Source organism: Bremia lactucae, linkage group LG4 (genome assembly GCF_004359215.1).
Source record: "Bremia lactucae strain SF5 linkage group LG4, whole genome shotgun sequence".
Classification (NCBI taxonomy): domain Eukaryota; phylum Oomycota; class Peronosporomycetes; order Peronosporales; family Peronosporaceae; genus Bremia; species Bremia lactucae.
Genome location: NC_090613.1, coordinates 2,800,878 through 2,822,916, shown reverse-complemented (window position 1 = coordinate 2,822,916; position 22,039 = coordinate 2,800,878). Strand labels below are relative to the sequence as shown.

Genomic DNA, 22,039 nt, shown 5'->3' with positions numbered 1-22,039 from the left:
GGATAAGAATTCAGGATATTACTATATAAAGTAATATTCTCCAAATATTATCTACCTTTTAGATAATATGTTAATTAACAACCTTTAAATGTTAATTTCATGTAACGATACACCCCGTTACATTGCATATATATTGTGGTAATGAGCATTGTGTCTATGGACGAAAGAGGTGAAAACTTTTTTTCAATGACAATTAAGTAAGGTATAAAGCTTGACAAATTTCCATTAAATGATGCCTAGGTCGCAGACGCATTTTTAGACCGCAAATGAGGAATTATTGATTAGAGCGAGAAAAATGTTGAGTTAGTAAATATCAAACACGATCAAAATACGGCTTAGGGTATTTCAAGCTTATCTAAAGTTTAGTTTGGCATGAATGCTTCGTGATTTTTTCAGCTAATAGTTCATCTTGAAAATTTCATTGGATTATCTGTGGCCTCGTCACTATGAAAGGACGGCGAAATAATTTTATAGTAAAAAAAATTAAAAATATATTTTATAATTTATCTAAAGAAGAAATTAACATTTTAATGGAAATTAAAAAAAATATTATTAAAAAGGGGGTATTATATTATGATACGTGGGTACTTACTTTAGGAATAAACAGTAGGCATGCTAGGATTGAAATCGAAATAGGCCGCAGCTGCTGTGTGAAAGACAGCGAACCGGCCGACGACAATTGAAAAATAACAGTTAACAGCGACACTCAGTCTGCCGCTTCAGCAATAGCAACACAAAAAATTAAATTATATAATTGCATTACAGTAAAACCTCCAATAAATTATCCTTCGCTAAGTTGTAACCTCTCATAAGTTATCAGAAAATATGGTGCAAACATCGTTTAGTGGTGACTGTTATAAAGCATAAGTTATGGCCCAAAGGACCAAAATAACCTTTAAGAACTCTCTTATTACTGGCCTAGCAAGGTGACAAGTGTTGACGGTTGGAGATTTTCACACCGGACACTGTTTTGGATTCTACGTAGCTGACAATGTATTTGATGTTCAACAGGATATGCTGGATTCACCTCTGAAATTGATACAGAAAGCCCTTTCGGCTTTTCACCACGGCTAAGCTTGACTGGTTCCTCCGCCTCAGCTTTATCATAAGCATACAAATCATTATTATCACTGATGACGATGTTTGCGATCTCCTCATCACTCAGAATCACCACTTTCATCAGCAATTAAAGCATTTGAATCGACATTAGATTTCGCAAAGGCAATCTCATAAGAGCAACGATGAGGCCCTCCTTAACACGCTTCTCTGTCAATATCAGAGATAGGTCGCCTGTTATATTTTCAAACAATCCGGTGTGGCGAAAACAATTCTCGATTGTAATTTGCGAGTTCTCATTCCCTAATGCAAGGCGCCACCTCATTGCGGTAAGTTGGTAGACCTTGTAAAGAAGTTGCTCGTTCCGCTCACCAAGATCCAATGCATTTTGCGACTGACGCGCTGATAGTGCCTCTTGAACGCAGCAATGACACATTGGCTGGATCTTTGATGCTGCTTGGTGGCAACGGGCATGTTTCAACATTTGAGACACTCATCCAAAATATGCGAAGGTGCATTTATCCATTCGCAAGAGAATGTTGCGATTTGCTGCACGCATATCTGCATCAAGGCATTTCAAGGACTCTTGGAAAAATACGCCAGTCATTCAAGCTGTCTTGTTTAACCGGTAGTAAAGCCCAAGCCCACCACTTTTGCGATTTAAGCAGTGAGTTCTTTTGGCATGCCCGAAAAAAATGGTGGCAGTTAGTGCGATCCATCGGCATTGGCGGTGAGTGCGACTGTGAGCTAGTACTGTCCTTATTAAAACCCGCAAGAAACTGCTGGGCAATGGTGGTGTCTGGCACCATGCTGTTAGAAAGCGAGTTACGAGCGCGGGAAGTGCTCGTTCTTCGATGGACCTTCTGTCGAGGAGGATGGGTCTCGTCGTACTGCGGGACGAGACCCGAAACGTCCAACATCAGTTGGAAACGATGTTCCGAACAATCATGCGAGAATGGATATCCTCGCCAACGAACGAGTAAACTCTTTCGAATTCCTTATGGTGGTTCGAGAAGCTTTCAACAAGAAAATGCTTCTCCCCAATAGAATCCGTCAAAGGATGAGGAGAGGGGAGGGAATTTGAGATCGCCTCGTTTGAAGAACCCATCTCAACATCGTGATTTGGACCCCGCGCTTCACTACTTGAGGTAACACATTGATCACGAGCGTTCCCGTTGGCGCAAGTTTGCGTTGACGGTTAATGATGTTTCTCTTGACCAGTTGAGAATTAATTGTGCACAGGTTGCGACTGATCAACTGGCGAACGAACGGACACATCAGTCCCTTCAAGACGAGCTGGTGACAGCTCGTCACGAGATCGCTCCTTGGAGGAAAGAGTGGATCGTCTGGTTCATGAGAATCAGACTCTGTTCCGAAACCATCAGGCTTTTGTGAATGTCCTAGACCGTTCCAGTGTAATACAGAATCGAGAGAAGCCTCGTACTGGTGATACTGGCGGAGACGCCGAACATAAAACGTAGGGTGCGTACGCATACTACGAGGCAGCTCGATCTTGTACGCATTGCCTTGGCGATGTAGTACACGAAACGATCCGATATACCTGGGCCGTAATTTATTACTGCCTACATTCGTCACTACATGTTTTGGTAGGTTTACCGTAGTCAGTAGGATTACATCGTTCACACTAAATGAAAGTATGTTTGCTCTTACAGTTCCATTATTGTCGGCTTACCGCATCAGCGATGAAATCCTGTACGAATCGGACCACTGCTTCCCTATCCAACAGGAAATCACCTGCTGACTCGGTTTGATTTTTGTTTTGAGCGGGACCGGCTCTCACTGCGGAGATATCAATCTCTTCATTATTGAGAGTATTATCGTTCTCATTAATGATATTAGCTTCGATGCTGAGTCTCACAGCATCGTTATCAAAGTCAGTAATAGCATTACTGTTATTATTGAGTTGTTTGCCCACTTCAATTTAAATTAAATCCCTATTGGTATCCTTCTCATTAACCTTAAGGCAACGCGTGATGAGCAAAAGCTAGAAGGTTCTTTGCTCGAGCGAGTCCCTCCCACCTTGAATAAAAGTCACTCTTAAACAAGGTAAATATTCGTGGGTGGCGTAAGCCATTCACGAAAAACGGTGAATGCTTTGTAGAAGCAAGCACTGAATTGCTATGGCAAATTCTTACCATCGGCAAGAACTCGCTCCAACTCTTAAGGGAGTGGACGAATCCGCAAAGTATCTCTTCGAGGATACGGTTTGTTGACATCGGAACCTCCACTTGAAACCCAGTCTCGCCCACATTTTTTCGGACAATCATCGTGATCTTTCGTATTTGGTCTCCTTTAAGTAGCTGGCGACTCTTTTTGTCAGCATCCAGTCACTCATAGTAGGTTGGTGAGCGCGCCGCGTGGCCTTGTGCACTGCAAAGCTGATATCCGGACGTGAACATCTTGCAACCCAGAGAAAGCACCCCACAAGCGACTGAAAGTCGCGGATCGTTGGTTCACCTTTTTGACCCGGTACCGTTGTCAGCAACGCTTAATCCTTCTCCACTTTATTAGCTTCTTCACCGATAGGCGTACGAACTCCATTCGCCGCCACCAAACCATGATTCTTAAGTATTTCTTCGATTGTCGCCTGTTGGTCCATCATTAACGTGTTTTCGTCCCCAAAACTAACTCGCATTCCGACAATTTTGCGGACTTCGCGCAAATCATTAATCGATAACCATGCCATCGCTTCGAAAAACAGATTTACCAACCTCGAACTGGACGCTGTGACTAGTAAGTTTTCCACGTAAACGCCGATACTAATCACATCGTCTCCTTGATGCTTATAGTACAAGCACATATCGGTTTAACGCTACGTGATACCTGCCTCCATCAGCATGTCGTGAAGCAGTTAGCTCCACAGGGGGCCTGCCTGCTTGAGGCCATAAAGAGACTTTTTCGGTCGTAGTGCTAAGTTTAATTTGTCTTGTACGCCAAAATGTCGTTAAGTGCCATCTTGAATCTTTATCCCCTTGCGGAATCGCCAAGTAGATATCTTTTGTCAGCCTTCAAGTACGCATTGTGCATGTCCCCGCGTCTTGCAGGTACTTCCCAACGCAGCGCAACCGCTAAATCACATTCACCATGCTCAGCTCCATAACAGCAGCAAAAGTGAGACCATAGTCAACGCCATATACCTGCTCATTACTACAGGCAACCAACTCTCGCCTTAAATCGTTCAATAGCTCCGTCAGCATCCGTTTTGGTCATGTAGACCCGTTTTGTGTGCAGCACGTGACTATTGTTTGATGGCACTACGACCAGCCAAACTCCGTTGTCTACAAGCGCTTGCAGCTCTTCCGACAATGCAATTTGCCACTTTTCCGTCTGCTCACTCTTCATGGTTTGCTCATAATTCTTCGGATCCGCCTCCCGCACGCTATCCATCACTTCACCAGGCTGTTCACTTTCTTTACCGTTTTCTCGTGCCTTTTGCGCCGCTGTCCTGGTCATGTGCGCATAGCGCGTCAAGGGTTTCCTTTGTCCGCGTCCCTTGCGTTTCCCTTCTCGAACTGTAATTGGGATTTCTATCGACAGATAACCGCCATTATTGCCAACTGCCTCACAGTCCTCCGTTATATGCACACGACGTAATTGCGCATTCTGCTCCTCGGTCAGTGTCTCGACATTTCGAACGTGCTGCATGACGATGACGGTTTTCTCCCTTGGCAAGTAACTCTGTAGCCTTTTATTTCACCACTCATGCCGATGATGATACCTTTTTCCACGCTCAGCCAGCGACTTGTTTCTCGCATCTCTATGCACCATGCACGGCGCGCAAAAGCCACTATGTCGCTTAAGTCTGGTGCACTCTTCGTGAGCATTTGCAACGGCGACTCTCTTCCCAAATTTGCTTTGCTTGGGCTCCATTTAAGAACATACACCCCGTATTCCGCGGCATCTCCCCAGAAGCTTAACACCAATCCACAAGCGAAGAGCATGCTCCGCACCATTTTCATGATGATGCGGTGCATTCTCTTTGCATTTCCGTTATTTGCTTGGTTACTTGGCTCGCTCACCTGACGCGCAATACCAGTGTCCTCGCAGAATAGCTCCAATGTCCTGTATTCTCCTCCGCCGTCCGTCCTCAAAACGTGAGTCCGACAGTTGAACTGTCGCTCAAAGAAAGCTATGAAGTGCTTGAACTTCTAAACTGCAACATCCTTGGGCTTGGCCAAAAAAAGGGACAGTAGTTGGTCCGATGATCGATAAAACCACCATATAACGGTTGCCCAACCTGTCCCGCGGAGTCATCGGTCTCTTTAAGTCGGAGCATATGAATCCTTCAATCACATCGATCGGTGCGTTCTACCAGCGTCCTGTCGTGACTGCGGGTTCTTGGTTTGTTTCCCTTGGGCGCAAGCCAAGCAGTTAGCGCGCAGCTCATCCGTGAGCTGTATTCGTGATGCGGGATCCTTGGCCATCTTGATGAGAGTGTTGTAATTAAGATGCGCAAGCCGTTTTGGAAAGTGCATTAGCGATCCTTTTTGTACATCCTGACCGGCGTCCTCCTGTGTTGCGCAAGTACTGACAACAGCACGTCTCGTCTCGTCGTATCTAGTTCGCCTTTTTGTGCACGCACAACCAACACGTTATTGCGTATTCCCACGTCGAAAACAGCTGGTACTTCGTTCATTGCGGCTATCACACGGTACTGACCCCACTACAATATTCCACACCATTTACGCTCCAACAATCCATACGAAATTCTGTTTCCCTCGAGGTTTTCCGAGAAGTATACATCCGTCAAGCGCGCCTTGGATTTTTTTTCTCCATTACTGTCGTTGAAATAATCACACTTTCGCGCATCGTTTGCGCAGGTGACCACCATCCACAGCAACGCGCTCGCTAAAGTATATCTCAGGGCTTCCAGCATTGAGGAGTCATTTACCAGGTGTCGACACGATCCGCTATCGAGGATCCAGTATTCTTCCTTGACCCTTAATCCATCTATGGCCAGGACAAAATCAACATCCTCCGTCGCTCTTAGCTCAGTCCTCGGTCGGGGCACGCAATCTTCTGATGTCCTGGCTTACCACATTTGTAGCTAGTGCGCACATCTCGACGGTCCTTGCGATTGTCTGTTCAGTAATTGTGGCAAGACCGGCGCCCATTGTCGACGGTGTTACCACGTCCTTCCCGATATTCTTCCCGCGCAGTGCAAGCTCAGTCGACTGCGCGATGTGCGCAAGCTCTTCCGCCTGCCGCAAATATTCTATGCGCGTGAGGTTCAACCTCGCCAACATCGGCACCTCATACTGGGGTCAGCGTAATGCACAATGTTGATTTGAACTAGGTTGTCGGCACCTCCACACACTTCACTAACGGCCACCAAGTATTGGTAATGCTCCGTCCAACTTCGCCTAAAGCTCTTGAAAGCCGTGAAGATCTTCGTACTTTGTGAGGGATTGATCTTCGTCGCAAATGTATGGAGTAGACGCTGAATTGCATGCTATAGCGTAGGTTACTCTTTCCACCGCCCCTCGATCTGTTGATTGTAATATCGCTCCGCCACCCCGTCGAGTGGTGCCCTAGTACGCCCACCTTGACGACTTCACTCCAATGAAAACCACTTGCCCGCTCCGCGAACATGGTCTGACTTACAAATCTCTTGCATCACGATAGAAAGCCACTTTCGAGTCCTTGATACAATTCCTTGCCATCAAAAGGTCGGATGCCCAGCTTCCTCTGTCGCGTATCCGACACGCGGTCGTATTAAAGTCCTAATTCCACTTGTGGTGGAGGTGTCGGCTGGTACATGGGTGGTGACATGTAATGCTGCGGCAGCACTACTGCGGATCCCAACGTTGGCTGCTTCACCAGCTTATCCAGGCTGTCTTGCACAAAAGCGCATTGAAGGCTATACGTCGGGCGACTCACGTCTCGGTGGCGACACGTCCAACGCCTCTCTGGCCATGGCCTTGCCCTGCCCCAACACCGAACCAAAAACACTAGCCTCGTGACCCATCAAACGCTTCTTCTCCACCTGTCGCCCTTGCGACGCCTTCATACACTCCAAGCGCTCCGTGAGGCCCGTGAGGAGATCCAGCAGCTTGCTCTGCGTGTCTTTTGGTTCCTTCTTGAACTCTTTTTTACCTCTAAGGCGCCAGCTCTTGTGCGACTGGCATCTTCCCTCCGCTGCTGACAACCTTCAGCCGCAGCAACTTCTTCACCATTTATGCTCATAACCTGTTATTTTGTAAGTCGAGAAGATGCTATGAAAAGTAGAGTGATATTGTTTTAACGTCCTACACACAATGTTTCTTTCGCTCTCTACCATCCAGCCAATTTATAAACCGATCGTAGCTGCACGTACCTGCCGAGGGTGGTCGGCCGAACTTCAACACACTTTCACCATCTTGCATTCTTCCAATAGTAGTTCCCTGTCTATCTTTCCCGATGTAACCCTTCCCCTTTTCCTTCTCGATGCGGGTTCTATTGGTTGATGGGTTGATTAAATCTCTCTGTTTTTATTGACGCACTACTTTAAGTTGGAAGAAAAATCAGCGACGGCCAGACGCTGCGACACAGCGCCCATTTTAAACTTGTGCGACTCAACCTAGCTTAGAACGTCCTCAGCCTCACATGTTCAAATGCCTCGTGAAAGCCTAGAATTAATGTTACCGCACAATATGAGCCGCCACTCATTAGAACCGCTGAAGCGTTCTTGACCGTTGAGGTATGACTAGCCGATTTCACAACCTATCGCCAGCTGTTTTATGTGCTCTATCAGCAACATGAATCTCATTCATTGACAACAGATGGTAATTATCCTTTATGTTTGACGCGGAAGCACAATATACTTTTTCATTAGGCTCGAAATGATAAACTCTGGCGTAATTATTTATGAGCAGAGATGGTCGCTGTGTAGAGCTCGTTGTAAGCGTGTTTTACGAGATTCTTTACGCGGAAAATATTTGACTCCAATGTAATTATTTGTAATCACATAATTAAACTAACGTGTATAGCTTGTAGTTTGTACAATTTTATGCTCTAAAAAGGCCAATTTTGGTTTCACAATTCTTCGCACCATGTTTCAAAATAATTGGTGCCTACTGCCCAAATCCTCTGACACGCAGCTCAACAGTTTGTTTAAAATACTTCTCGCTGCGTCTGGTCCTTAGGGCATCGGGAAGTCTGTTCCATTTTATTTTTTTGGTTGGTGCGGGAATTAAACCCGCGTCTGTTGGGTCACCAAGCCGCTGTTTAACGACTACCCCAGCGCGGAACCCTACTTCTCCCCTCCAAAGTGTAGCTCATTCGGTAAAATATGGTAGCACAAACCGAGAGGTCGCGGGTACGAGCCCCGCCAGTGTCTGCAAGTCTAAGCCTATTAGAAAATGATGTTTAAGGTTCATCAGCGCTATCCTGCCAGATAGTGACGTTCCCATTTTTGTGCTGTGACTTACAAAAGAAGGAAAGTAACTTGGCTAAAAAAATTGCTCGATAGGAACGAAAAAACAGCAACATTTTGCAGGAATCAATGGATGTGAGATCACTTCACTCAGAAATTACACACACACTCAATCAATATACTCAATTTTAGCTTTACAGTCTCGGCCACAAGTAACAACTCTACAAGCATACCTTTTTTGATGCTATGTGTGGCACGAACGGTTACCTGCCAATGTAACTCGTCTTATTTTAATTGCGCAAGAATTGCATCGAGGGATGTGCCTATTCCCGTCCATTCGTGTATGCTTAACGGACCCTACCTGCACCACTTAACGTTTCAGGAAGCCATTTGAACTCTGACGCTAGAGCTTTGGTGGAGAGCGACAAGAATGGAAGGAGCTGTTGCTGTTAAATTAAATCGAGAATTGATTGATTAAGCTGAGTGCTTACGTATTGCCCTGTGGTCAGCTAGTTTTTCTCTTGGACTATCTAGGTCCTATCGCTAAAACTATCATTCGCTAATCACACCTGGTATTTACTTTAGCAACCACTTATGCAGTCGTGCAAACGACCGAACCGTAATTGAGACAATATCACTCACTCCCATGACATCTACACGCTTGTCGACGCTCCAAGACGTTCACCAGATGACTTTCTGATAAACGAGAGACTGGCATCGTCCCGGCGTTATTAGCACTGCGCTATACCGACTGAGCTTTCGAGGTTACGTCCAATCGTATCCGAATTGGCTTGCTGTTGCTAGTTTGTGAATGGCCCGTGCTTTCTGGGCCATGGTACTTCAAGATATTATCGAATTTGTCATCCAAATCAAATTTGATGAATCATCATCATACTGTTTCCCTTTCCAGTATATTGGATACCAACTACACGTTTTTTTTCGGTTACGGATGCACCTGTTGCTAGGCACACTGTCATCCTTATTAGAGGTATATCGCGCTCAACGAATTTGATTCTGCAATCCTCTAGCGATTTCTGTCGAATAAAACTGTTCGACGCGCACAATCGACTAGGGACTTTAGTGACAATTTATTTATTACTATTTTCAGTGTGATGAGGTTAACCTCATCACCTGGGGTAACTAACTACCCACAATGTTTGTGCAAGGAGCAACTTTCGTCAAAAGGCCTGCAAATTCGTTTGACGTTGCTGAATCAGTAGGGCGCTCCGCACCTACTGACCCCGACCATTTTTGACGATCATTCTCGCCGTCGCAATTTCACAACAGCGTCGGACCCGCATCCTCTGCTGTTCCTAGTGGGAGGTCGATCGTTTCGCTCAGTTTTTTCTAGGCATTTGGCGTGGCATCCAACAAGTCCATGTCAGATAAAACGTGCGTAGGACGTTGAACGGACTACGAAGGAAGTGTGCTACCAGGTGTAAAGGGGCACATTTTGCTAGAACTGATAGAAGTTCTAGTCAACCTACACTAATTACAGTGAAGGTGAGGTGCCTCAACTACGACGTGTAAAGGAATGTTTTAAGTAGCTAAGAAGTCTTAGCTACTAAAGGTAACATTTTAAGCTTTAGAATAAAGATAAATTAAAACTGTATTAATTTATCAAGTTCGTTTATTATGACTTTTTATCTACTGGCTTTAATGAATTAATAACTAAATTTGCAATGCCCCACAAGAATTATTTGTTAAAGGTAAAAATACGTTTAGATTATAAAATATGTACCAGTTTTTCATTGTGTGAATCTGAAAAGGCATGATAATTTCTTATAGATGAACTTGTCAGTAGCCGAAGAGGTGCGATGCTTGGTACAATCTTGTTCGAAGATAAAGCACCGGTGTATCCCGCATCAGCTCGTAAAGTCCTGATGCGTAAGGACGGCATTTTGCTCACAATGCAGATAAAAAAATCGTTCAGCTGGTATATATATAAATGTATAGTATGCAGATGATTGGTTGCGTCTGGGCGTGTAATCCTGACATTAATAAACATACGATACTAAGGCGGCATGGGACATCCAGTGCATCTCGCACAGTTATGGCAGGTTCTGGTAAGCCAGCTGAAATTCTTCCTTTTGTGCCGGAGACATTTCGCTCTGCACAGCTTCCAAAACATTGTCCAGGCCACTTCCCTGCAGCGATAAAGAGCACTGTAGATGATACCATTCCATGAGCATAAATCCCTCGATATGGATAAACATAAGACCGAGTTGCCACTCGCCCTTAGCGACGCACTTACTGCAAACTTGGCACGTGGTAGTAGCAATGGGAGCGGCCCGAGCGACGGCTTGGTCACAGCGGCTCCATGAAGTTCTTAAGCGCGGACAGGTGTTAGGGAGTTCCATTGCTGTATTTACCGTCGAGATTATTTTCCAACTTAATTGCGAAGCAGTGAAGGCCTTTATTTGTGTGGTAAATTGGAAGCAGACGAAGACGTGTAATGAACGTTAATGTGGCCCAATAAAAACTGGGCAGATCTTCTTACTTAATTTGCTGCGTGGTCTAGGCCTAACCAATGACTCTCTGGAGCGATAGCTGTCGAAATTCAATAGTTGGCTTTGTGGCCTTAGAAATGTGGAGACGAAAGAGAAATATGTTTTGCTGAGCTGGCGTCAGCAGGACAGGGGCTAACCAAAGACTCGCTTAAGCATAGCCGTTTTGCCTTTATGCAAATGACTAGGTAATCTAGTCGTCAAATTGCACAAGTTCGCGACAGTGCGACCACAAAGTCGACATGAACAATGGTAAAAAATGTAATTAGGGGCAGAAGGTTTACAACTCCTCGAGAAAAGCGCATACGCAAGCGATGTACTAATTTGCTTCCATGTATCGACTTAAGCTCAAAGTATAAACTTTGCCGCGCTTTAGAGCCGCACATATTAGCTGCCGGCTGTTTCAGCAGCGCGGCGAAAAAGCACCGAATTGCGAGAAGCCAATTTTTAATAGAGAAGTAGTGAGCTAGAACTCGGTCAAATCCTACTTATCTGATACAATAAGTCCGGGCTAGCGTTGTTTGACGCGAGTTGACTAGACAATGCAGGGCATCATCTGAGGGCGTTCGTCAGAGAGGGCTTTGCCCCGCATTTAAATAATTTACAGGCAAAGTCAATTATTTGATATTCCAATACTTTTGCAATTTACGCATACTATACCAAGAAAGAGTCATAGAAAGACGAGCAGTCACAGTTTTGGAGACAGGTGACCATTTATTGTCTGTAGAAAATCTGCACTTCAAGCCCAGCATCTGCAAAAAAGACAAACAGATGCAGAAGAGTCCGAGCTTAATGTTTTGTATCAATAACAACTGGTGGTGTTGCAAAACAGAAGGACCTTTGCCACATCTTACATTCATCTGATTTCGTGCTTAAACGAGACAAAATCAGGGCATATCACCAGTGTGCGATCATCGAAATGTGTACTTTCCTATTCGATTTAATGAATGCTCAATCTTCGTAGCTTGTTGTGCGGCAGAATTCCTGGGAAACTTAATTGCGCTTGTGGTTATTGGCAATGTGAAATGTGGCGTTGTTGGGCAGGAAGAAGATGTTCTACCTAAAAGAGTATCCTTGAATGGCGCATATGGGAAAGCAAGGACAACGGACATCCTTGCGTCGGCACTACTTTCTGTAGATGATGTTAGAAGTCGCGAGAAAGATAAGGCAGTCTGCGACATCGTCTGGCACCAAAGCCTTTAAGTAGTTCGAAAGCATATAAAACGATAACAAGTTTCTTTTTTTGGGCTTCTCGACGTTTGCAATAGCCCTGTCCTGTCACACCTATTGGAACGAATTAACCGCCTATTTGACGAATAAATTTGTTCAGTGCGCGGACGTCGTTCGTCACCAATAATACATGCTGCCGACATGTCGTCAAACAAGCCGTCACAAGACAGCTCGCTAGAATATCTACGTAAATGTAGCACGCAAATTTTCACTAGCATCAGCCCCTACAATTAAAAAAAAACGTACACCGACATTAAGCGGAGGCAAAATTGCAGTCTGTTTTGTTAAGTAATCTTCATCGCATTAGAACGCTTCTCTTTTATGAAACGGTCCGCGCTGTGGCCAAAAGATTCCATATTGTTACTCTCAAGTTCTTTCTTTTCTTACATAAAGCCGTCTGTGCTACTGCCGTCTTCCTGCGTGTCCAAATGCACCGCTTGAAATCGCTCGTTGCTATCACGGAGTTCGTCTTCGCTGTCATCATATTCGACGGTCTCCGCGTCTGCGTCTACATCAACAGTCTCCTCCACCATGACTGAAGAAGGGGCACCCGGAATAATCGAGCCATCATCTTGAGCGCTAAAGCCATCTTCTGTCATTAACCCACCAACGGAGTCGGGCACATCCACAGAGTCTCCTTCTCCATCAAGTGCCGCCACTGTCGAGCTAAACAGACGCACAGTGGGCACGGGAGCTTTCGCCTTGTCATTTTTGACCCATACCTTCCATCCATCTACTGGTGGGGCCTCGTCCTCAGTATGCGACTGAACAAAGTAAAAATCTTCGTCCGACATGGTGCCGAGCAGGTTTTTATTTGGAGAATACGAGATATACCATCGGCGTGCCTTACTCGGCATACAGCAACGAAACAGCGTGTACTCAATTTTGCTTTTTACAGAAGCATATGTCAAGCAGTTGTCGTGAACGTGAGACGTACTCGCATATACGCCATTGACGGCATTATATCCAGCGCCTTCTACCACGTACCGTCGCTGTTCCTCCTGGTACGGAATGCCTAACGCCTCACCCAATCTCCACAACATTTCGAATTTTGCTGGCTCGCGCCTCAAAAGAGGCAGACGTCCACCCAAACTGGGTTGCAGCGACTCGATACGCAACCACTCATACAGCCACTCCCATTTGTTGCGGTGCTCGGCTAGCCAAGCACTGACTGCTGAAACACGTGCACGTAGCTCCAACACTAAAACCAACTGCCGGTAGATAAATAGCGGGACGTGTGCAGTATTCACATATCGTGACCGCAAATTCTCTCGGTTGCGTGATGTGCTTAGCAAGCCGTAGTCACTATGAATCAGCGCCAGCTCCACAAGTTTCATCTGATAATCACTTTCATAGCTTAAAAGCCGCTGCAATGCTAGGGCACAAGCATCTACCACAGGCTGACCTTTCCATCCTGTCTCTGTGCTCTGGAGGCAATGCAAAAGTGCACGCAACAACCGCGAGGATGTACTATTATCTCCTAAGCTTAATCGCAGCAGGAGCTCACAAGTCGTCTCGGCTTCTTCCTCGAGTGCTGAATCAAAAAAGATATCGCTTAGCAACGCATCGCGACTTAGCGGGCTTAAATTCTCAAGAATCTGAGCTCCCGTGAGCAGAGTACCGGTCGAGACTGAGTGCCGCTGGAGGTCTTCACTAAAGCAAAAGGCGCGTAGGTTTTGTAAAACTGACTTTGGTGACGTCGCAGCCATGTCCGTATAGTACAATAGAAACCCATCAAGCTCTACACGCGAGGCGATTGGTTTTGTATCATCCTTCGCAGCGACATCGGCTGGTAATCCGTACTTGATGAGCATATGTTGAGCCTGCTGCTCAACGGCTGGACTATTAGTAGCACTGCTTAGCGTCACTGAAAAGAATCTCTTCAAGTCCTCAAGTCCCAAGCCAGAGTTGCCATCTGTGACATTTGGTTTCTCGTAGTCTTTAAAAATTTCAGTCAGTGCATGGTCCGCCTTCTCCGATAGAACCGTGCGGTGCGGATATTGCGTGCTGCTTTCTGTAAGCAAGGGCTCACTTGTTCGCCTAGGCAGACCAAGCATCGCGGTTATAGCCTCTAAAAGATACTGATAATCTGGTGATGCATATCGTGAAGCCGTCGGCTGTAATTTTGAGGACGGAAATGCATCTTTTAGTGCACTTGGCCCACGATCACATAAGAAAAAATTGATCAAGCGCGCAATCATATCCAATTGCTGCAGCTGAATTCTTGCCATTTCACTTGCTTCAGCGCAGTTGCGCACAAGCATAAAGCACTCTTCTAAATGAGATTGTTGCATAATAGACGTCTGATCCAAGAAAATAGCAATGGTCTCCAAAAATGCACGAATGATACTTGTATCAGCTGCTGCTGCTGCTTTTACTTTTGATTCATTAAGAGTAGAGTACTCTATCTTTCGATGAGCTTCGTATGCTGTAAGTGCTCTTGAAATTAAATGAACAAATGACTGCCGAGCGATCGAATCTGGACACTCAAAAAGCAATCCACGCAGCCAAAGAAGGCGCTTCGAGGTCGACAATGCAGAGAAAAAACGTACACAGATAGTCTTGGAGCGCGTGAACTTAGCTGCAAGCACCGTAATCCACCGCGCGATCCCGTGCTTCTCCCTCGAGTGAAGCAAGACACTTAACACAAATTCAATTCCGATTTCCGTGAGTGTCATAAGGATTTCTTCGTCATTTTGTACAGTTGAAACACGTAGTGTTGTCGGTGCAGCGGTAGGTACTAATACACTACCGGCTGAAGGTAATGGCACCATAGGGCTATCATCTCGTAGGGCTGAGGCTAGTTTCTCTTTCATGTCCTGAGACTGCACCATCTCGCGCAAAAATTCGTGGAACTCCACGTCGAATAGGTACGAGGTTTGTAAAAATGCCTCATTCGATTTCCAAACTTCTGCTTCGTATTCACAGCGCTCCTCATCCGGAACAGCAACAACACGCATCGACGATTCAGAATCAGCTTCAGTCGTAGCGTCAAACGCCATCTCAGGCTCGACAGGGATAACTTTCTCGTAGAAAAGCATGAGCGCATTACTAAATACCTCCATTTCCATCGAGTTATTTGATCCGTGCCACGAGCGTCGCTGCACTCCTCCAAAGCACTCAGCCTCAATGTTAGCTGGGTCAAATGGCGTCACGTCCTCGTCGTCATACTTAAACCACTTTTCAGACATATGGTCATAGATGAAAGAATAGTAGTGACCGCCTTGAGCTACTCCAGAATGAACGAGAATGCCCTTCAATCGGTATTCGTACTTTAAGTCGGAACTATTGCTGCAATTATCACCCCCTTCAACACCTCTCCTGTCTGTCTCACTTTGCGAGGGAGCAGCAACTTTCCCGATTGGTTCAAGTAACGCCGAAGACAAAGATTTTTTTGCTTGCGTGTCGCCGTTCACATCTGCCATGAATTCGTCAGAGTCGCTGGAGTCATCGGACGCCATATCTTCGTCAACAGGCGTTTCTTCACGTTCATGCTGCAAGTTCGATCGAGCTTCATGCTCTTCTATACCTGCTTTCGAGTATGGTCTCATGCTGAGATGCATGGGAAATGAACATCGATTGTTCAATTTGACAGTCTCAAAAGTCGTATAGTCCAAATCAAAGCGCTTAAGGTGAAGTATCAGCAAACTAGGTAGCGAGCCAAAGCATGTTCGCCTTACAGCAGCCTTTTTTGTAGCACATAGCTCGCATTCTACTTTATTGTCACCATCCATAAGTTCGCCTTCAACAAACGCAGAGAGTGACTCTTCAATACTTTCTTTGCCGCGAATCTGCAGCTCCAAGCGAATAAAAGGTTCTTCACGTTCATATCTGTGCCCACAATCCTTTGGAAGCTTTTGGGAGATAAGCTTACCTCCAAGCACATCTTGGAGACATCTTGTGCCTTGTGGTGTCGTTTTCAGACCAGTTTCTAGTCGATCCAGTAACTTATCACAAAATTCAGTAGCATCATTCTGTTGATACACCGAGAACTCCAAATTCAAACAAGTGCACGAGTCAACAAATGCCTTTGGGTTAAAATAACGCATTTCCGTATCTCGTAAATAGCAAAACGTGCGCTGCAGCTGACGAAGAACCTCCAACGTAGCGTCAGTGCCCGTCAATTCAGGTTTCAAAATCACGTAACGACCATTTTCATTTCCCGGTCGTCCTTCAGCTAGGGTATACGTCACCTCGCCACCATTTTCGTATCGCATTGTATGCTGACCCGTTAAAACATCGTACCCCACAACATTTGCCTCGTAGACCCGACCACCCAAACACTCTACCGCTACACGGCATCCTATTAAGCGCTCCGGAAACTTTTCAGCTTCTGCTTTCGAAGGTTCTTGAGGAACAGGACGAGGTGCAACTTTGGCACCTAAAAGTCCTTGACGCAATATAGGGTGCATGAAGAGCTGCTGCAGGAATGAATTCATGTAGCACGAGCAGCCTTGATTTTTTAGCCCAACGTGCTCACCATTGCCACGCGTGTCAATGTTGTTCTCTTGACCCCACTTAAAACGAAGCGAGTCATTTCGCGTGAAAAGCTTTGTCAGGCGGTCGCGCAGGTCATGCAAGACAGAAATATCAGAAGTGATTGCACTTGCTAGCAGCTTAAATGCCGGGCGGCGCGTATCGACCGATACGCACAGCGGACAACGACGGCGATCTTCCGATGGTAGCGTGAATAAACATTCTTCGTAAACGACGTCTACAATGTCAGAAGCAATTTCTGCTCGCACGTCCGCATGAACAGCTAACACTTCGCACAGAAATTCCAAGAAACCAACTAGCACTTCGCTCGAGCGCTCGTTACAGGCTAAAAATTTGCTCGAAAACCCGAGACGTAGCTTTGCTACAATAGCCTGCGCTAGTTTTTGACAATAAAAGGACAAATTACCTCGCTTCAGACGTGCCAACGAGCAAATCATGCGCGTGTATTGGTCACATGAAGTTGTTACATTTTCAATACGATTTATCGATTGTATGCATTCCTCGTAGACCACTTCGGCTGCCGCGTCGGATGATTTACAAACAGACTCCAATGATGAGAGCCACTGGTCCCGCACTTGGTGCGATTCAAACTTTGTGAAAATGTCAACAATGATTGAACGTGGCTCTAACGCCTTGATAAATTTGGTTGATGCATCGTTTGCAATGGATACAATCGACTCTACAGTCTTCACAGCATCAATTAAAATACGATATGTCGACGAGTTTGCAGATGCCGTTGCCTGGACGCGCGCGTATTCTGACACAACAAGTTCTGCAATCTTCAACACTAGCTGATCATAGCAGCTTTGCTCCACAATAATTTTAGACTTAATTGTCTTGACATTTTCGCCGAATTTAACCTCCGATACACTTTGATAATAAATGTCAGCCGGAGCTTGTACGTTAGTAGAATGCAAATTATGTTTCGAATCATGACCCGAGTCAAAGAGGCAAAACTTCAGGATACGAAGCGCTACGGCAGCACCTTCATTAAAGGAGCTCGCATGAAAGTTTGTGTTGATAAAATACGACAGAACTTCGTGAAACCCCCCGCCGTAAACAAAGCGCTCATGGTATGTCTGTGCAAACGGTATTTTGGTTACATCTGAAGGCAGCAGAAGGGCATCCATGATTTGAAGCGTGTAAATAGCCTGATGCGACGAGATGTCTTTCATCAACGATGACCAGTCAAGCGTACTACTTTCACCATTAGAGCATTCCGAGACGGATTTCATACTAGAATCTCCATCAGTCATTCCTATCGCACCAATGTTAGATACATGCTTCAAAAGATTTTCACTTGTGGGAATCTGCTTTAAAAAGGCCCACAACATCTCGTGGACAGAATGACCTTCAACAATGTCTAGGACACGAAACAAAATCTCGAAGTACGAAGCATTACGAGCAATCAACGGACCAGGGTGGTACACGGTAGAAAAGCTTGAATTAGTAGAGAGTGATTCCTTGCCTGAAATAAAGACTTGATCCTGATCCATTCCGCTGGATCTACAACGCTGTACAACTGTTTTAAACAACAGCACGCGTAACTCACTAGCCTCCGTAATCTGCAGTTCCGCCAGTGTCTTGTGATCACCAGTGATTGCTGATCCCAAGGAAAGAATTTTTGTTTGCTGCATTGGATGACCAACTAAACTTTCAATTTGCTTGCGAAAATGCCACAATGTCTGATTTGAGTATGCTGATGCTTGCATCGTTCTAACTGCGTTTTCATGGCTAGACGTTACAGTCGCCGATACACCCGCTCCACTTGCGTTGGATAACGGAATTTTCTGCGCAACGATCCTAATCGTAAAATACGCGCCTCGACCGCTTAAACCATGAGAAACAAAATCTTGTTTTTTGCGACTACTTGATACGAGTCCGGTCAACAGACTTGAACACTGCTGCACTAACTTAAGAGAATCTTGTGTACTCTCTTCAACTGTAGACAGTTGTTTAAATACACGCGCTAAAAAATCTTTGACACCTTCATCTGAATTAGAATTATTGATGACTTGTTCGTTCGATAATTGCTCATACACACGAAGCAATTCTCCCGTAGCCATTTCCGCAACTTCAAGAGGGGCCTCAAATGCAATACGCCATAACGCGTCTACGCCGAGCAGCTGCGAAAAGCTGCTACTCGACAAATCGCTATCACCTCGCATCATTTTGTGCTGAGTATTTAGACCCACAAAAAATGTATTGAAACACTTGTAGCCCATACATCCGAGAGTTCGAAAGTCTGTTTGCTTACACAGGAGTTCATTGAACACGTAGAAGCATACGTCCAAGTTAAACGCTGAGCTTATCGATCCACCTACCGTGCTTACTCCAGGTGAAATCCCACCTTGCCGCATGCTTGCTTGATTAAAAAATATTAAACAAAATTCGCGCTCAGCAGGCGATGAAGAAAGCACGCTCCACAAGCGCTCAATTTGGGGTATGGAAAGTTCCAGCTTTAACGACTTGACGTGAACGTAATGAATCAATTCTAAGCGATGGCCAATGGCCGTGCGATAACTTGGAGATTGCTTATCATTGCTCCGCCCTACAAAAGTCGCAAGCTCGTCAAATAATAAACTCACTAGCCCGTGTTCCAAATTCAGCGATTCAACCACAACTCCTTGATCAATTCGGTACGAATCAATTAAGAATTTTAGCAGCTCCAGCGATTTAGACGCCGTCGAGGCCTTCTTAGAAAGTGCTGCTGAGGTAAGTGATGTCGATAAGCTGCTGGAGCAAGGCGCTGCGGGATTTATCGTTGAAGACTGCGATGCAACAGAGTCTGGCGCAGGGCTCGACAATGAACAAGACTTCTTAATTCCCTCAATACATTCATCCAAAAATGCCTTTCGGAGCGGGTCGCCAAATTCGCTTCGTAGCCCTTCCTGGAAAAAATCTCGCAAACTTCTGCTTAGTCGTATGTTAGCGATACTGCAATGCATTTGAATCGACCAAAGTAGCTGCAAGATCGCCTTAGTGACATCAACGTTGCGCTCCATAAGAAAGCTGGGTGAATTCGTTGCCAATCGCTGCAAAAACGAGATGAGCTCGGGAAATGTCTCGTTCTTATCGAGATTTCGCAGTAATGAGGCATGGATGCTTTTCATCAGATGCAACAAGAGCTCGTTCGACAGAAAAGGGACCGTGGCAATAAGCAAATTGTGAATTTCATGCACTAGCGTCTGGTCTTTCTGGATACAGGAATGCCAAATCACATCAACGGAATGCGTGTCTAGCTTATTCGCTTCTGCTAGGTACTTAACCAACAAAGCACTCCGGGACACTATCTCGCGGTGTATCCTATCGCCAAAAATCGCCTCCAGAATTTTCTTCTCGACAACCCATGCACTTAAAATGTAGTCCAGTTGTGTGCAATCTTCAGCGCCTTCTTCCTGAACGCTTTCTGCAATTAATTCAGGAGGTGGGACTTCGCCTTTGCCTGTGGGGATCCAGTTGTGTGCAGGGGGCAAATATTCTTCGTACTGCGACTGATGCTGATAGTAGTCGATGTCTTGGTCAGATCCAGGTTGCATCTTATCAGCTTCTGAGATAAACCACCACTTCAATCCACTTTTCATGGTACAGCAGAAAAGTGTAAATACTTGGCCCGTTTCATGCTGTCGTAATACATATGTCGCCGACGTCGAGTTGGTCTTGAGTACATACACACCGTTGACAGCAGCCGTGCCAGCATTTCGTACAAAATATCGTGGAGGTAATGCTCGCGACGCTCGAACACAATTGACAATCTGATTTATTTGTTCTAAACCAAAGAGTCGTAAAGGCAGTGAAGTCGACTCGACATATCGCTCTGTGATACCAAGCCATAGAGCATTAATGGCCTCGGACGGCACCACTCCTGCATCTACCAACCTACGAACAATATCGACCACGGCTCCAACCGCATCACTTGACTCTTTCTTTAACACTGAATCCGGGATCCTAGTATAGTAAGTCATAATTAATACTGAAATTTTCGTGCAAATCGATTCTGGAACCGATGTTCGAAATTCTAGCAAAGCTTGCAATAAGATTCGAATATCCTCGCTATCCATGGTAGCCTCGAGCTCGTCCCCTTCGGTATGATTTTGCATAAGTAGCTCCAGCGTACTTAATAGCAAGTGGAACCCTTTTAACTCGCAAAAAGCTTCAATGCACTGAGCCCGCACTTCGGGTGATCCAGGCACCTTGTTCCAATAGCTGCCAATCATTGCCGATGTGCGCAGATCCTTATAAAATGTCTTCTTCTTGCTAAAAATCATAATTAGTATCGGTAGTGTCTGGAAATATTTGCCCGCTTTCATCTGTGCTATCACTAATGGTACTGCCAGTGAAAGACACTGCACCACGCATGATTTTTCAAAAGACCCAATCTTGCTGGCACTGTGATAGTTAGTAGAAGAGCAACACGATAATGTTAGACACGACAGGGCTAGATAAAATCAACAAGCAGCACGCACTGCTGGTCCAGCATGATGCTTATGACCTTCTGAAAAGCATCATCCAAAAAGGACTGACTTTCATGGCGTTCAATATGCTGATAAGCCAAGTTAAGCACTTTGACGGCGTTTTGCCAACCCACAGTCGACTTAAGACGTAGATCTTCTTGCACTACATGGAACAGCTCAAGCTCCTCTTCTTCCATGTCTCCCGAGTGGCCGGTAGTGCTCTCCTGACTTTTCTTGCGTCGCTTTTGGTTATCTTTTACCAAACCAGGAGCACGCTCCATTGAGCGCACGTGTAACTTCTTTTCCTGCCCGCCGCTGCTCGTCGAGGGGCTGTTACTGGCGCTTGGAGGGCCAGGAATTGTGCAGGCGGTTGCAAAGCTGCAGTTGCGGCTGTCAGAACTTAATTCCCTGCAAGTACCACTCGAGCTGCTGCTGCCGCTACTACTGCGGCTGATTATGTTGCGGCAAGCCTTCGACTTTTTCCTGCTGCTGCGACTAACACTTTTTCGCTTCCGCCTCTTTTGACTGACCTTACCTACCGTCCTTTCTCGAGGGATTTCACCCTTTTCCCCTTAACTATCCTCTCGTGGCGGCGCGCTTACACGTCGATTAGAGAAGCCTGAGGGCGGGGATTCGCTTTAGCTTTTCTTCTTCGTGCAAGATTTACACCCGGTACAAATACCGCGAACGTACCTCTTTCGCTTTTTTCTTTCCGATTCGGTAACAACTGCATATATATTACCAGCAAATAAAGTGAGATGCAGATTATTTGACCACTTGATGGCTACATTTTTGTGCTGATTCTATTATTTGCGCTTAAGTAAAATGCAAACTATAAGGTATCGTACCGGTACATGTCCTCATGACCAATATTACTTTTTATCATTTTGAGTGTCTTACATCGAAAAATCCGATACAAC

The 22,039-nt window shown here is 45.5% G+C and overlaps 3 protein-coding genes across 3 annotated transcripts; 1 reads left to right on the top strand and 2 right to left on the bottom strand.

Annotated features, from left to right (window-relative positions):
- Window positions 1–910: 910 nt before the first annotated feature.
- On the bottom strand, window positions 911–1,180 carry CCR75_004245 (uncharacterized protein; the record flags this gene model as incomplete). The annotated part of the gene is made up of 1 exon (XM_067962332.1): window positions 911–1,180. One exon carries the CDS (start codon window positions 1,178–1,180, stop codon window positions 911–913), a length of 270 nt encoding a protein of 89 aa, XP_067816574.1.
- A 9,039-nt stretch (window positions 1,181–10,219) lies between these two features.
- On the top strand, window positions 10,220–10,619 carry CCR75_004246 (uncharacterized protein; the record flags this gene model as incomplete). The annotated part of the gene is made up of 2 exons (XM_067962333.1): window positions 10,220–10,243; window positions 10,395–10,619. 2 exons carry the CDS (start codon window positions 10,220–10,222, stop codon window positions 10,617–10,619), a joined length of 249 nt encoding a protein of 82 aa, XP_067816576.1.
- Window positions 10,620–12,421: 1,802 nt separating this feature from the next.
- Window positions 12,422–21,739, bottom strand: CCR75_004247 (uncharacterized protein). Its single transcript, XM_067962334.1, has 2 exons — window positions 21,132–21,739; window positions 12,422–21,054 (listed from the first exon to the last, which is right to left on the bottom strand). The coding sequence occupies exons 1-2, from the start codon at window positions 21,398–21,400 to the stop codon at window positions 12,552–12,554; spliced, it is 8,772 nt and encodes a 2,923-aa protein (XP_067816575.1). The 5' UTR covers window positions 21,401–21,739; the 3' UTR covers window positions 12,422–12,551.
- Between the last annotated feature and the right edge of the window lie 300 nt (window positions 21,740–22,039).